We start from the raw sequence: 14,860 nt of genomic DNA, 5'->3' as shown, positions 1-14,860 counted from the left end.
AGAATTGAGCAACTTGGTCTATTCTGGCTTGATAAGGTGCTAGGCTTTCGCTTCGGATTTTTCAAGATCCCGTAACTTGATTGATGATCAGGGATGAATCCCCATGCACTCGGAGGTTTTTAATGCCTAAGCTCACTGCCGCTTGTAGTCCAATGAAACAGGCTTCGTATTCTGCAGCGTTATTTGTCACCTCGAAGTCGAGTTTGACAGAGATCGGTGTATGCTCGCCTTCAGGAGAAATGAGCAACACTCCTATTCCAAATCCTCTTAAGTTTGATGCTCCATCGAAGTAAAGGTCCCAGGAGTCTACATCGGTTTGGAGTATATCCCCGTCTGGAAATGACCAAGTATCTATCGTTTGTGCATCATTGATGGGATTTTCCGCAAAGAATTCGGCAACGGCACGCCCTTTTATAACTTTCAGAGGCACGTATTTGAGATCGAACTCTGAGAGCATCAAGGTCCATCTTGCTAGTCGTCCGTTGAGGACGGGTTTCTCGAAGAGGTATTTGACTGGATCCATTTTAGAGTATATTTTGACGGAGTAGCTAAGCATGTAATGACGTAGCTTCTTCGTTGCCCACACAAGAGCGAGGCATGTGTTTTCGAGTTGTGAGTATTTGCACTCGTACTCCAAGAACTTCTTACTAAGGTAGTAGATAGCCCTTTCTTCCTTTCCTATGGTTTGAGCAAGCATGGCGCCCATGGCCGTTTCGGTTACTGTGAGATATAAACCTAGAGGTTGATCTCGTTGAGGTGGCATGAGCACGGGTGGTTTAGCTAATATCTCCTTGATTCGGTCGAATGCCTTCTGACAGTCATCATCCCACATGGTGTGATCTGTTTTCTTGAGCTTTTTGAAGATAGGTTCACAGATCATGGTGAGTTTCGATATGAATCGACTTATATATTGCACTTTTCCCAGGAATCCTCTGACTTCTTTTTCCGTTTGAGGTTGTGGCATTTCGATCAGAGCTTTGATCTTGGAAGGGTCTATTTCTATACCTCGTTGGCTGACGACATATCCCAGGAGTTTGCCAGATGTTACTCCGAATGCGCACTTCTGAGGATTGAGCCTCATGTTGTATTTTCGTAGCCTTGAGAAAAATTTGCGAAGGTTCGCGATATGCCCCTCTCTATCCTTGGACTTGACAATCATGTCGTCTACGTATACCTCAACTTCTGTATGCATCATGTCATGTAGGAGTGTAGTTGCGGTGCGTTGGTATGTAGCTCCGGCGTTGATTAACCCAAACGGCATGACCGTATAACAATAGGTTCCCCATTGAGTGACAAAGGCGGTCTTATGCATGTCTTCTATGACCATCTTTATTTGGTTGTAACCTGCGTACCCATCCATGAAGGATAGTAATGCGTGATATGCGGTATTGTCCACCAATATGTCGATATGTGGTAGAGGAAAGTCGTCTTTAGGACTTGCTTTGTTTAAGTCCCTAAAATCAACACAAACACGGATTCTCCCATCCTTTTTGGGTACGGGTACTATGTTGGCTACCCAGTCAGAGTACTCGGAAACTTTGATGAACCCGGCTTTGAATTGCTTATCGACTTCTTCCTTAATCTTGAGAGCCCATTCTGTTCTCATTCGACGAACCTTCTGTTTCACGGGCTTGAAACCTGGCTTAATTGGGATTCTATGTTCGGCGATATCCCTGTCGATCCATGGCATGTCTTTGTAGGACCAAGCGAAGACGTCTTTGAACTCGTTTAGGAGGTCTATGAAACTGGCCCTTTCGGCAGAGCTCAAGGTAGTCCCTATCCTAAGTTCTTGGGGTTCTAGTTCGGTTCCTACATTGATGGGTTCGGTGTTCTCTATTACTGGTCCCCCTTCCCCCTCTTGTAGTATTTCCTTGGCTATGTAGGGTGGTATCTCAATTGAGTCTGGGTCTGGGTCATCCTCAGTATCATCGTAAACAGAATTGCATTCAAGATAACACAAAGAGTAAGTAGAACCTGATTTATTCATATTAAAGTTTGAGAAAAGTTGAAACAAAGAAGCCATCTGATCTGTGGTCAGTAGTGGTGAAGGGACAGTTGTTGGGACATTTCCCGAACTACTGTTACTATTTGAGGCTAAGCTAGGAGAAAATAAGGGAATGGGGACGACGACAGGAGGAGATTCCTTAGTGACTTCTCTAGACTCCGACTCTGACTTTGACTCTGACTCTGACTCTGACTCGAATTCATCGTCTTCTGGTTCTCCCTTGAACATCTATCCTTCTCCAGTGGTGAGCTTGAAGAGTCTTCCTTGATTGTTGGTCCACTTGATTGATTTTCTCCATCCTTTCTGCTGGTTCGCGTTTGTTTCCGTGATTAACGCGGTAGGGTTGAAGTGATCGTTTTGAAGAATCATAGTAATGATCTCATCCTGCGCGGCTCTAACAAATCGATTTTCTCCAAATAGTAGACTAACAGCTTGTTTGTCTAAGCAAGGTGCTTGACGAGCCTTGACGGTAGGAACCGTTTCTGGAGGGATGAAGTAGCAATCGTGAAAGATCTCGATTCCGGCTATCTTCCTTCCGAGGTAGTGCCAAGGTTCGGGAAATCCGTGAAAGAGTTCTTGACTTCCTTCCCTAACAAAGTATCCATTTAAGGTAGGGAGATATGGTCGCATTTGGACTCCTACGTGCTTACAGCTTTGAACTTGAGCGAGCATCTCGAGAACTTCCTCTTTAGTGGGTTTGTATCCTAGTACAAGTGGTATTCTTTTTGAGTTGCCTTCCTTGTAGGGTGCGAAGGTGTTTCTTCGGGCAGGGTTCAAAGGCATTCCCAGGAAGTATCCCTGGGATTTGAGTATGTGGTTCACCACCAAGTTGGAGTAGGGATCGTAGTATAGGGGTGCCAACTCGCTTTCTATGACACTTATGCTTTGAAAGCCCCCAAGTTCATATACTGGATCCGCAAGGACTTGATTATTTGGCTTCTTTTCGATTATTGCCTTGATGGGCGACGAAGTGATCGTCACCACTTTGCCATTTAGTGGAATTTTGATCTTTTGCTGAAGGGTGGATGTTACCGCTTTAGAAGCATGAATCCAAGGTCTTCCCAGAAGTATGTTGAAGGAAGCTTCAATGTCCACTATTTGGAAATTAACCTTTCGCTCAATTGGCCCTGTGGCTATGGTTAGGTTAACGAGTCCTACTACCTTTCGTCGTGTACCATCATATGCACGGACACCTTGGTTGGTAGGGGTCCAATCCGACTCTTTCATGCCTAGTTTATATGCCGTTTTCAAGGGTATGACATTGACCGCGGAGCCATCATCTACCAAGGTCATTGGCACATTCTTCTTTAAGCAAATGACAGTGATGTAACGAGCCAAGTTGTGACTAGCGCCAAAAGGTGGCAAATCTTCATCTGAGAAAGTAATAGGATTACTTAGCTTCGGTGATTCTTGGAAGACCAAGTTGACTACATCGTCGGGTGTGGAGTTATGTGCTACATTTAGTTTGGCCAAAGCTTGCAGTAAAGCTTGGCGATGTGGGAATGAGCTTGCTACTAATTGCCAGACTGAAAGATCAGCCTTTGTTTTCTGTAATTGCTTGAGCAAATGATCAGTAGAGTCATCTTCATTATCATTTGGTGTGATAACGTTGGTTGGACCATTTTGGGTAGTACTTTGATATGGACGCCCCGAACGGGTTAGGTGGTCCACATCTTGGTCTTCACCATTTTGGACTATTTCCTTGATTAGGGAGTGTTCAATGAGATACTCGTCCTCATTATCGTCGGCCCATACTCCATTGACTGTAGCTAGTTCCCTCTTTCTCATGATCTCGTCCTCTAATTGTGTAATTTGGTCAATTAGTTTATCAACCACGGCGACTACTTCTTGCATAGTAGCATTTTGGGAAAAGATTAGTGGCGCATGTTCTTTGGGTGTTGCATTGGGGTCATGTAAAGTTGTAACCACATTTTCCAATTCCGAAACTTGCCTATCCACACTCCTTGCCCATGCGATGAAGTCGGTAATGGTAGGGGAGATGGTAGAGTAGAACCCTTCATTCTCGGTCGCGTAGATCTCATCTTCGACTGGAGAAATGAGGTGTGAACAATCTAAGGTAGATTCTTCACTTGTGATCACTAGAATTCCAAGAGGATTCTGAGTGTTGTTGGGCTTACCTCCCGGCGGTATTGGTAGTCGACCATCCTCAATCATGTCTTGAAGCACATTTTTCAATTTGTAGCATTTTTCTGTGTCATGCCCCTTACCCCTATGATATTCGCAGTATGAGTTCTCGTCCCAGAACTTGGATTTCTTTTCAGGTTCGGGCGTAGGGCCTACGGGTTGGAGTTTGCCTTGTTTCATTAACCTTTTTAGAGCATTGGAGTAAGTGTCCCCAAGATTTGTAAATTTCCTTTGTGGGGTGCTCTTCTTGGATGGTTCGAGTAGGTTAACTTCATCGGTCTTGCTAGTGGAGCCGTAAGAACGACTTGTTTAGCCTTGATATCCTCGGCCTACCGTTTTGGACAAGAGCCCTTTACGGATGTCATCTTCGATCCTTGTTCCTACTACGGTTAAGTCTTTGAAAGTTTTGATATTTTGGTATCTCAAATGATTTGCATAGATGGGCTTTAGGTTGTCCACGAATTTCTCCACAAGGGTAGCCTCATCCGGGCGTTCAACAAGTTGGGTACTAGTCTTCCTCCACCTACTTAGGAAGTCGGTGAAACCTTCTTTGTCATTTTGGGTAAGAACCTCTAAAGTGCGCATGTTAACTTGGATCTCAGCATTATCCGCATATTGCTTAGCAAACTCAATCGCGGCGTCTTCCCAAGTAGCGATTTTCTTGTGTTCTAGAGAGTAGAACCATTGCTTTGGGATGGTGTCAAGAGATGAAGGAAAGATCCTTAAGAACATCTCGGGTTTGATGCCTTTGATAGACATGTAGTCCTTGAAAGCACGAATGTGATTCAAAGGGTTTTCGTGCCCCTTAAATCTAGAGATATCCGTCATGTTGAAGTTGGTTGGCAACTGGGAACTCACGGCCTCATACTTGCGATTACTCTCCCTATAAATGTCATCCCCTTTAAGATACATCAATTGCTCCTCTAAGTATTGGAGTCGTTTCTCAGCTGCAGTCATACCCATGGGAGGGTTTTCGTCCCTGAAGTCGTTCACAAAGCCATCGTCTACTTCACTTTCCCGAGGAGGCAACCTCGTTTCTACGGTATAAATTCGGCCTTCGATTGTATCTAGGCGGTCATACACTTGGTCTTGAGTGACTTGGAGACGAGCTAGCGCGGTTACGATTTGATCATTACCATCTTGGAGTTGATTGAAGTTCACGTCGCTTGTTTCAGGCATCTTGGAAACTGGATAAGAGATCGACGACGAATCAAAACACGATCGACCATTCTAACACACTTAATAAGAAAGAAATGTTTTGACTCGCGAAGTGGGTGTGTGCCACTTGTGTCAGTGAGCTTTTGAAGAAATGACAAGATTTGAAAAATGTTGGTCCTAGTCAACTTTAGTGTAGTTGTAGGAGTGGACTCGAAGTGAGGTTTTGAAATGGGCTTGGGCCCGAAATTTGACTCGAAAAATGGGCTAAGTTTTGACTCGGTTTTGCGCTAATCATTGGCCTTTTTTTCGAAATTTACATTTTAAAAGGGATTTTGATTTTACAGAAATCATCATGGTTTCGTTTAGAAATGGTGATCACGTAAGGTACAAACATTCATACAAGCATTATAACGGGATGCTGAGTGCATTTAAAAGGTTTTGGTTTAAAGGGTGGGTTGCCATACCGAACAATCAAACCCGAGGTCTGTAGAGAGGCTCGTACCAAAAAAGAGTAAGGCCGATTCCTAGTCCATTTCCTCAAGTAGTGAAAGTCCTTGATACAAACAAGAGTAAGTACCATGGTATGGATGACGTCAATCGCTATCCATCCTTAGGCCCAAATAAGAAATAAGACCGTTTATACGGGACGATTGGTCGAATGGGTTGGGTTGGGCCTAGGAAGGCCGAATGAAACGATCTAGGAAGACCGAGTTATGAAAACCGACAATTGTCTTGTACAAACTATTCCCTAACCTTGTTCAAGTTTCACCTTTTTGACTACACGTAAGTGTATTATCCCCAGCGGAGTCGCCAAACTGTGGACGCGGGCCCAAGGGGGCGCTTGAGAGGAGAACAAGCGTTTGCATGTGGAGTCGCCACCAATTTATTGTGGAAAATTGGAAACCGTTCGAATACCTCATGCCATGTCGAGACACAAAGTAGTGACATGAACACCAAGAACTCGTTACCCTTAGCATTTTATGTCTAGAATGACTCTCGTGGATGCCAATGAACACGAATGTTCACAGAGATCTGGAGTAAGGGGTGAGGGTACGTATTAGGAAGCTCTTTTGATCGAACATCTAATCCCGCCCGCCTCGATAGCGGCCTCTACAAATGATTAGGGAAAATCGTCTATACTCGATATATTGTCGATTATATGCATGCAATGCAACATCCAAGTTTTAATCCTAGCATGTGAAGAATTAACTAAGTCGGTGAACAATTAATTTAGCAAACAATTAGGTCGAAGTAGGAATTTAAGTTCAATTACATGTGAAGGCATACAAATGGTACAATAAAAGAAATACAATAATGCAATAATGAAAATTACAATAATTACATCGGATTTGTTGATTTATGTCGAAAATACTTTTAAAACGGATAATTTGAGAAAGAATAAACAAACGAATTAATGAACAGGAATCAGGCGATAATACGATTAATAGTTAATTAAATACGTAAACTAATTAAACTAGGTCAAAGTAGAACGGAAGTTCAGAGACAGAAATCAACCCGGAACAGGCGCAGCAGGACTGCGCCCTCTGGAAGAGGCGCAGCAGTTGCTGCGTCTGTTCCAAGGCTGAGTTCTAGCTGTGAAGTCGGAACTGCAAATCGTTAATATTCTTGGGTGAATTTAATGATTGATTATGATATTCGACTCGGATGAAAGTGATTTAATATATTAATTACATGTGAATGAGTCATAAGAACGATAAAACATGGATGAAACGAGTGTGGATGAATTAATTACATGAATAAAAGATTGATTAGTGACATGGGCGAACTAAATAGGTTAAATACGACGAATGAATGAAGAACTAATGACGGATATGACAATAGACAGATGAAAATATACCAAAGATCGAATTCCAGAGATTCAATATGAATGAATCGAATCTCTACAACCCGGATTGATTTTAATGAGGAAAAACCCGCAAATATTGGTTATAAAGGATTTAAGTCGGGATTTAATGATGAATTAAATGCTAACGATGATAAATAATATGTTAAATTGTTATGTTTAAATCGTTATATCAAAGAATCAAAGAACGAATGAAAACAAAATAAAAACAAACGAATCAACACAAGACGAAGGAAGAAGAAAGGAAGCAGGAACTGCGGCAGCCTCACGAAGAGGCGCAGCAGGTGCTGCGTCCTTTCTCGATGTCTGTCTTCTGATAATCCGTAAAAAGGGTTTTAAACATGGTTTTATAAATCGGTTTTAAGAATACCTTCGACATAAATCTTACATTAATGATACAAAAAGTAAATAACAATAAATAAAGAAGGATTTACACCCTCAGACTTACATGTTTGACGAAACGAGATGAACTAAGTTTATGTTTAGCGATGCTCGACTCGAATGTAACGAAAGTGCCCTCGTAAGAGGAAAACGATTAAGATTTATTAAGTTGATTATGGTGGAGTTGGTCAAATTGGTCGGTCATGCAAAACGAGGCTGGTACTCAGAAAGATCCGAGCTTACGTGGTCGAATGTTCAAGCACGTAGACGCCAAAAAATAAGAACGTGGTCTAGAATACAAAGGGAGAAGAGAAGGGCGGACACTCGCATGAGAAATATGAGGAGCGAAGGCTCCTATTTATACTAATCACGTGAAGGAATTAGGGTTTTCGGAGAGACTTTGGAAGTGAATCTCGAAAAGATATGAAAAGATACCAAAAATACGCAGAAAAGGACTTGGGAAGAGGCGCAAAGATGCATCGCGTCTCTTGGAAAAGGCGCAGCACCTGCTGCGTCTGTTCCCAAGTGGTTTCCTCCTGCGGAAGAAAGATTTCCGTGTTTAATTTATGGAATAACGGATTAATTTTATTTTCCTTAATATTTTGTATGAATATTACGGGAAATTCTTTATCAAAGATTAAAAGATTGTGAAATATGGAATAGAAATATCCGGAACATTCCAGAACATTCTGACTCGGGATTTAGCGGTTATCAGAAAATGAAGACGGTTTTAGGCCTGGACTCCAAATGTACTCTAATTACTGTCAAAACGACCGTATCAGCGCGTAGATGACAATTAAGAGGTAGACACAAGTATTTGAGCTATCACTTGACGATAAACTTACGAACTGTCACAAATCGTTCCGCATACCAAACATGCGGCCCAATCATCACTGGGTGGTTTGCGGGAGGTGCAGAAATGAGTTATCTACAGACTTAATCATGTGGCGCTAATAATTTAAAACAGGATTCAAATTAGACTCAAACGTAATATCCTCTAGTCAAATAAACTAATTTTATCCATAGTTTAACAAAGCTTGAATGGTCTCGATATAAAGTCGATCTAAAATAATTCTATTCTACATCTTCAAAAGGTTAAGAGAATTGATGAGAGAGAAAGCTTTGCCTTCTCTCTAGCTTTTTTAGGGTTTTGTTTGCAATATGGCAAGGAAAACCGTCTCAAAAAAACCTTTAAAAAAATCAATCAATCAACTAAAATCTAAATCCAAAGCTCGTACGCGTCTTTCTTTTAGCAATTGTTGTGATTTACATCTTGATATGGATTCAGCTTCGTCTATTAGAGTGACTGGTATTCCACATTCGGCTGATGCAAAGCAATCTAAGAGGGTTAATGAAATTGTGGGGATACCTGCACTTGACCTAGGTGTAATAGTTGAAGATGATGATAGTACCAGATCTGAACCTGAAAAAAATGGTGGGTGGACTACGGTGACTGGTAAGCGTCAGTCTCCTTCTCCTCTAGTTAATCCTTCTTCGTCAACTAAGGAAATTTTGCAACTTACTGTAGAAGATGTTACTACTGAAATTAAATATTGGGAAACTGCTGTCATATGTTATGTTTTAGGGGGAATCCACCCTGGGAACGATTGACTGGGTTTGTTAAAGGATTATGGGGGAAATATAAAATTAATAAAATCTCGTTTCTGTCTAATGGGGTTTTCTTAGTTAGATTCCCAACCATGGAGTGTCAGAAATTAGTTCTTCAACAAGGTTTTTCCATATTTGATAATAAGCCTTTACTAATTAAGCCATGGACTGCGGAGAGTAGTCTTACTAAGGAGAGAGGGGATTATGTTCTTGTGTGGGTACGACTTTGTGGCCTGGGCTTGAAGTTTTGGGGCAAAACGTGCTTGGAAAAGATAGCTGGTTTGGTTGGTAAGTTCATCAAGGTTGATGGGGCCACTGGGGAGAAGACCAGATTAGGCTATGCTAGAATAATGCTTGAGTTGGAAGTTGGTCAGGAATTACCTGATTTACTGCTTATTAAAGATGAGAAAGGATCAGAGATAAGCATTTTAGTAGAGTATAAATGGAAACCTGTCATCTGTACTCTCTGCAAAGGAATTGGCCATGGGAAAGATGTGTGCAGGAAGAAGCAAATTCCAGCTCCTGTGGTGAAGGCTAACACATGGGTATGGAGACCAGTTGCCAAAGGACCAGTTCAGAAGCCATATGGAACAGTGGTGAGGACACCTGGTGCAGGAGCCAACCCACTTCCTACCCAGCATGTCATTATCACTCCATATGGAGGGCTTGCATATCACAACTCTTCCCTTATAACCCCTACTACTGTTTTAACTCAAGTCACTAGACAAGAATTCCAGACTGGACAGGGTGTTGTCTCACCAAGCAGAACTTGTATAGATGCTGTAAGGAATAGATCACCTACTAAGAATGGGATAAAGGAACAGGAGGAACCACCAGGAAATGATGTTAATGGATAGAATTGGATCATAGAATGTCAGAGGGCTAAATAGGGGGAATAAATAGTTGGATGTTAAGAAGTTTTTATATCAGAATAATATTGTTTTTTATGGTCTTGTGGAAACAAAAGTGAAGAGTCAGGATTTTTCTAGTATCTTGAATAAAATTGGCCCTCAGGGGGTGAATAGCAATAACTATCACTCTGGTGATAGGATTTGGATTATTTGGTTACCTCAATATTACAATCTTCTGCTCAACTTATTACAGCACAAGTTGGTGAAATAAACTCTGGAGAGTCTTTCCTATTCTCTGTTGTTTATGGGTACAATGATGACTCTGATAGGATGGATCTTTGGGATCAACTTAAGGATATACAGGATAATCATGATGGCCCTTGGGGTATTTGTGGTGATTTTAACAATGTTCTTAATTTCAATGAAAGGATAGGAAGAGATGTCTAATGGAGTGAAATTGAAGACTTTAGAAATTGTGTTGATTATTGTAATCTAGTGGATTTAAGGGGTTAAGGGTCATTCTTTACTTGGAACAACAAGCAAGAGCCTGCCTCGAGACATTTTTCTCGTATTGATAGATTTATGGTTAGTCCTGATTGGATGGAGTTGTATCCTAATTCTATGGTTGCTTTCCTACCCGAAGGGCTTTTTTTACCACAATCCAGCTGCTTGTTATAAAAGGATGGTAAGGAACAAAGAAAGATTCAATTCAAATACTTCAACACGTGGAGTCTTGATCATGATTTTAAAGGGGTGATTCAAAATACTTGGCAGCAGCCTATGACAGGAACTCTCATGTTTCAGGTTGTTACCAAGCTTAAAACCCTTAAGAAACCATTAAGGCAGCTGAATAGAAATAGATTTTCTGATATAAAAAAAGTTGTGGGCGTGGCAAAGGATTTATTAGAAGACCTTCAATTGCAAATGCATCAGAACCCTCATGATCATGACATTTTACAGGCAGAAAGTGAGGCTGCAAGATCATTTAAAGATTTATCACAAGCTCAGCATAGTTTTTTTTAAGACAAAAGGCAAACATAGATTGGATAAAAGTGGGTAATGAGAATACCCGGTTCTTCCATTCTCATATAAGAGCAAAGAAGACAAGGAAATCAATTCTTCAATTAAAAGATATGCATGGTACCTTGCATACTGGTCTACTAGAAATTGAAAATGCTTTTTTTTAGAATACTATCAATCTCTTCTGGGGACAAGCAAGCAAACTGAAAATGTACACTATCCTATTATCAAAATTGGTAACCTGGTTACTGAAGATCATGTTAACATTCTTTTGGCTCCTATTAGTCCTGATGAGATCAGGAAATGCATTTTTACTATACCATCAACCAAGTCACCAGGCCCTGGTGGGTTCTCGAGCCAATTTTACAAAGACTCCTGAGAGACCATAGGAGGAGACATTGTTAATGCTGTACAAGATTTATTTAGAACTGGGAAATTGCTTAAACAGGTAAACACTATCAAGCTTACCCTCATCCCTAAGATTAACAATCCTGGGAGTGTGCTTGAGTTTAGACCCATAACTTGCTGTAATATAATATATAAATGTATTGCTGTAGATACCTCATTTCTGCACCTCTCGCAAACCACCCGGTGATGATTGGGCCGCATGTTTGGTACGCGGAACGATTTGTGACAATTCGTAAGATTATCGTCAAGTGATTGCTCAAATATTAATGTCTACCTCTTAGTTGTCATCTACGTGCCGATACGGTCGTTTTGACAGTAATTAGAGTACACTTGGAGTCCGAGCCTAAAACCGTCTCCATTTTCTGATAACCGTTAAATCCCGAGTCAGAATGTTCTGGAATGTTCCGGATATTTCTATTCCATATTTCACAATTTTTATCTTTTGGTAAACAATTTCCCGTAATATTCATATAAGATATTAAGGAAAAAGGAATTATTCCGTCCTACCATAACTTAAACACGGAAATCTTTCTTCCGCAGGAGGAAACCACTTGGGAACAGACGCAGCAGGTGCTGCGCCTCTTCCAAGAGACGCAGTGACCGCTGCGCCTCTTCCCAGGTCCTTTTCTGCGTAATTTTCGTATCTTTTTCATATCTTTTCGAGATTCACTTCCAAAGAGTCTCCGAAACCCTAATTCCTCCACGTGATTAGTATAAATAGGAGCCTTCGCTCCTCATATTTCTCACGCGAGTGTCCGCCCTTCTCTTCTCTCTTTGCATTCTAGACCTTTGTTCTTACTTTTTGGCGTCTACGTGCTTGAACATTCGACCACGTAAGCTCGGATTCTTCTGAGTACCAACCTCGTTTGCATGACCGACCAATTTGACCAACTCCACATCAATCAACTTAATTAATCTAATCGTTTTCCTCTTACGAGGGCACTTTCTTTGCATTCGCGTCGAGCATCACTAATCGATATCTTAGTCCTTCTCGTTTCGTCAACATGTAAGTCTGAGGGATTAAATCTCTCTTTTATTTATTGTATTTTAATTATTGTATCATTATTGTAAGGTTTATGTCGAAAATACCTCTTAAAACTGATTTCTAAAACCGTCTTTAAAACCTCTTTCTACGGATTTCCAGTAGATAACCGTCTAGAAAGGACGCAGCAACTGCTGCGCCTCTTCGAAGGAGCGCAGTACCTGCTGCGCCTCTTCGTAAGGCTGCCGCAGTTCCTGCTTCCTTTCTTCTTCGTTCATCCTCTGTAATTCGTTCAATTGTTATTTGTTTTCGTTTGTTTGTTAACTCTTCGACTCAATAGTTTAATAATTTCGCATGTATATAATTTATCATCATTAGTTCGTATAATTCATTGTTAAACCCGACTTAAATCCCTTATAACCAATATTTGCGGGTTTTCGTCATTAAACTCAATTCGGGTTTTAGAGGTTCGATTCAATCAATATTGAGTCTCTGGAATTCGTCGTTGACATATTTGCACCTGTTATTCATCGTTTGTTCATCACGTTCGTCATTAATTTGTCATTAATTCATCATGTTTAGTCTATTTCATTCACTCATGTCACTAATCAATCATCCTTTCGTGTAAATTAATTAGTATATTCCGTCTCATCCGTGTTTTTATTGTTTTATGACCCATTAATCACATGTAAATAACCTATTAATCACTTTCATCCGAGTAAATAATTTAATCGATCATTAAATTTACCAATTGATATTAACAACAAGCAATTCCGGCTTCACAGCCAGAATTCAGGTCAGGAACAGACGCAGCGTCTGCTGCGCCTATTCCAAAGGACGCAGCTCTACTGCGCCTGTTCCGGGCTGAATTCTGTCCCTGAACTCCGTTGTTGCTTGACCTAGTTTAATTAGCTTACGTTTAATTAACTATTATCCGTATTATCACCTTCTGTTTTATTCGTTAATTTACTCTTTTATTTCTTTTCTCAAATTATCCGTTTTAAAGGTATTTTCGACATAAATCGCCTATCTCAATGTAATTATTGTAATTTTCATTATTGTAGTTTTGTTGTATTTATTTCTTGTACCATTTGTATGTTTTCTCATGTAATTGAACATTAAATCCTACTTCGACCCAATTTTATGCTAATTAATTGTTCACCGACTTAGTTAATTCTTCACATGCTAGGATCAAAACTTGGATGTTGCATTGCATGCATATAACCGACGATATATCGAGTACGAATAACTTCCCTAATCATTAGTAGAGGCCGCTATCAAGGCGGGCGGGATTAGGTGTTCGATCAAAAGAGTTTCCTAATACGTACCCTCACCCCTTACTCCAGATCTCTGTGAGCACCCGTGTTCATTGGCATCCACGAGAGTCATTCTAGACATAGAATGCTAAGGGTAACAATTGCTTAGTGTTCATGTCTCTACTTTGTGTCTTGACATGGCACGAGGTATTCGAACGGTTCCAGTTTCCCATAAAAATTGGTGGCGACTCCAACAAAAATGCAAACGCTTGTTCCTCTTTCCTCCCAAGCTCCCCCGTGGGCCCCCGCTGTCCACAGTTTGGCGACTCCGCTGGGGATAATACACTTACGTGTAGCAAGGGTGAAACTTGAACAAGGTTAGGGAATAGTTTGTATAAGACAATTGTCGGTTTTCATAACTCGGTCTTCCTAGATCGTTTTATTCGGCCTTCCTAGGCCCAACCCAACCCATTCGACCAATCGTCCCATCTAAACGGTCCTAATTCTTATTTGGGCCTAAGGATGGATAGCGATTGACGTCATCCATACCATGGTACTTACTCTTGTTTGTATCAAGGGCCTTCACTACTTGAGGAAATGGACTAGGAATCGGCCTTACTCTTGTTTGGTACGAGCCTCTCCACAGACTTCGGGTTTGATGGTTCGGTATGGCAACCCACCCTTTAAACCAAAACCCTTTTAAATGCACTCAGCATCCCATTATAATGCTTGTATAAATGTTTGTACCTTACGTGATCACCATTTCTAAACAAAACCATGACGATTTTTCCAAAAATCAAAACCCTTTTCTTAACCAAAATTTCGAAATAGGCCTTCAATTAGCGCAAAATCCAGTCAAAACTCTGTCCGTTTATCGTGTCAAAATTCGGGTCACAAAGCCCATTTCAAAACCTCACTTTGAGTCCACTCCTACAACTACACTATAGTTGACTAGGACGCATATTTTCAAAAATCTTGTCTTTCTTCAAAGCTCACTCAACACAAGTGGCACACACCCACTTTACGAGTCAAAATATTTCTTCTTTTAGCAAGTGTGTTAGAATGGTCGATCGTGTTTTGATTCGTCGCCGATCTCTTATCCAGTTTTCAAGATGCCTGGATCCAGGGAAATAAACCTCCACCAACTTCAAGATGGTAATGATCGAATCCTAGCCGCGCTAG

The 14,860-nt window shown here is 40.9% G+C and overlaps 1 protein-coding gene across 1 annotated transcript; it reads left to right on the top strand.

The window, feature by feature from the left end:
* Positions 1–9,253: 9,253 nt before the first annotated feature.
* On the top strand, positions 9,254–10,459 carry LOC141620054 (uncharacterized). The gene is made up of 2 exons (XM_074437024.1): positions 9,254–10,006; positions 10,211–10,459. The coding sequence occupies exons 1-2, from the start codon at positions 9,254–9,256 to the stop codon at positions 10,457–10,459; spliced, it is 1,002 nt and encodes a 333-aa protein (XP_074293125.1).
* The last annotated feature ends 4,401 nt before the right edge of the window (positions 10,460–14,860 follow it).

Source organism: Silene latifolia, chromosome X (genome assembly GCF_048544455.1).
Source record: "Silene latifolia isolate original U9 population chromosome X, ASM4854445v1, whole genome shotgun sequence".
Lineage (NCBI taxonomy): Eukaryota > Viridiplantae > Streptophyta > Magnoliopsida > Caryophyllales > Caryophyllaceae > Silene > Silene latifolia.
The sequence above is the reverse complement of the archived record's forward strand: the minus strand, read 5'-3'. Positions and strand labels throughout refer to the sequence as shown.

Bases quoted from the DNA above. Each gene is read 5' to 3' on its own strand.
- LOC141620054 (XM_074437024.1), top strand. From the start codon at position 9,254: ATGGAGTGTCAGAAATTAGTTCTTCAACAAGGTTTTTCCATATTTGAT. The intron at 10,007-10,210 runs GTTAATGGATAG...CTCTGGTGATAG, and splicing joins AGGAACCACCAGGAAATGAT to GATTTGGATTATTTGGTTAC.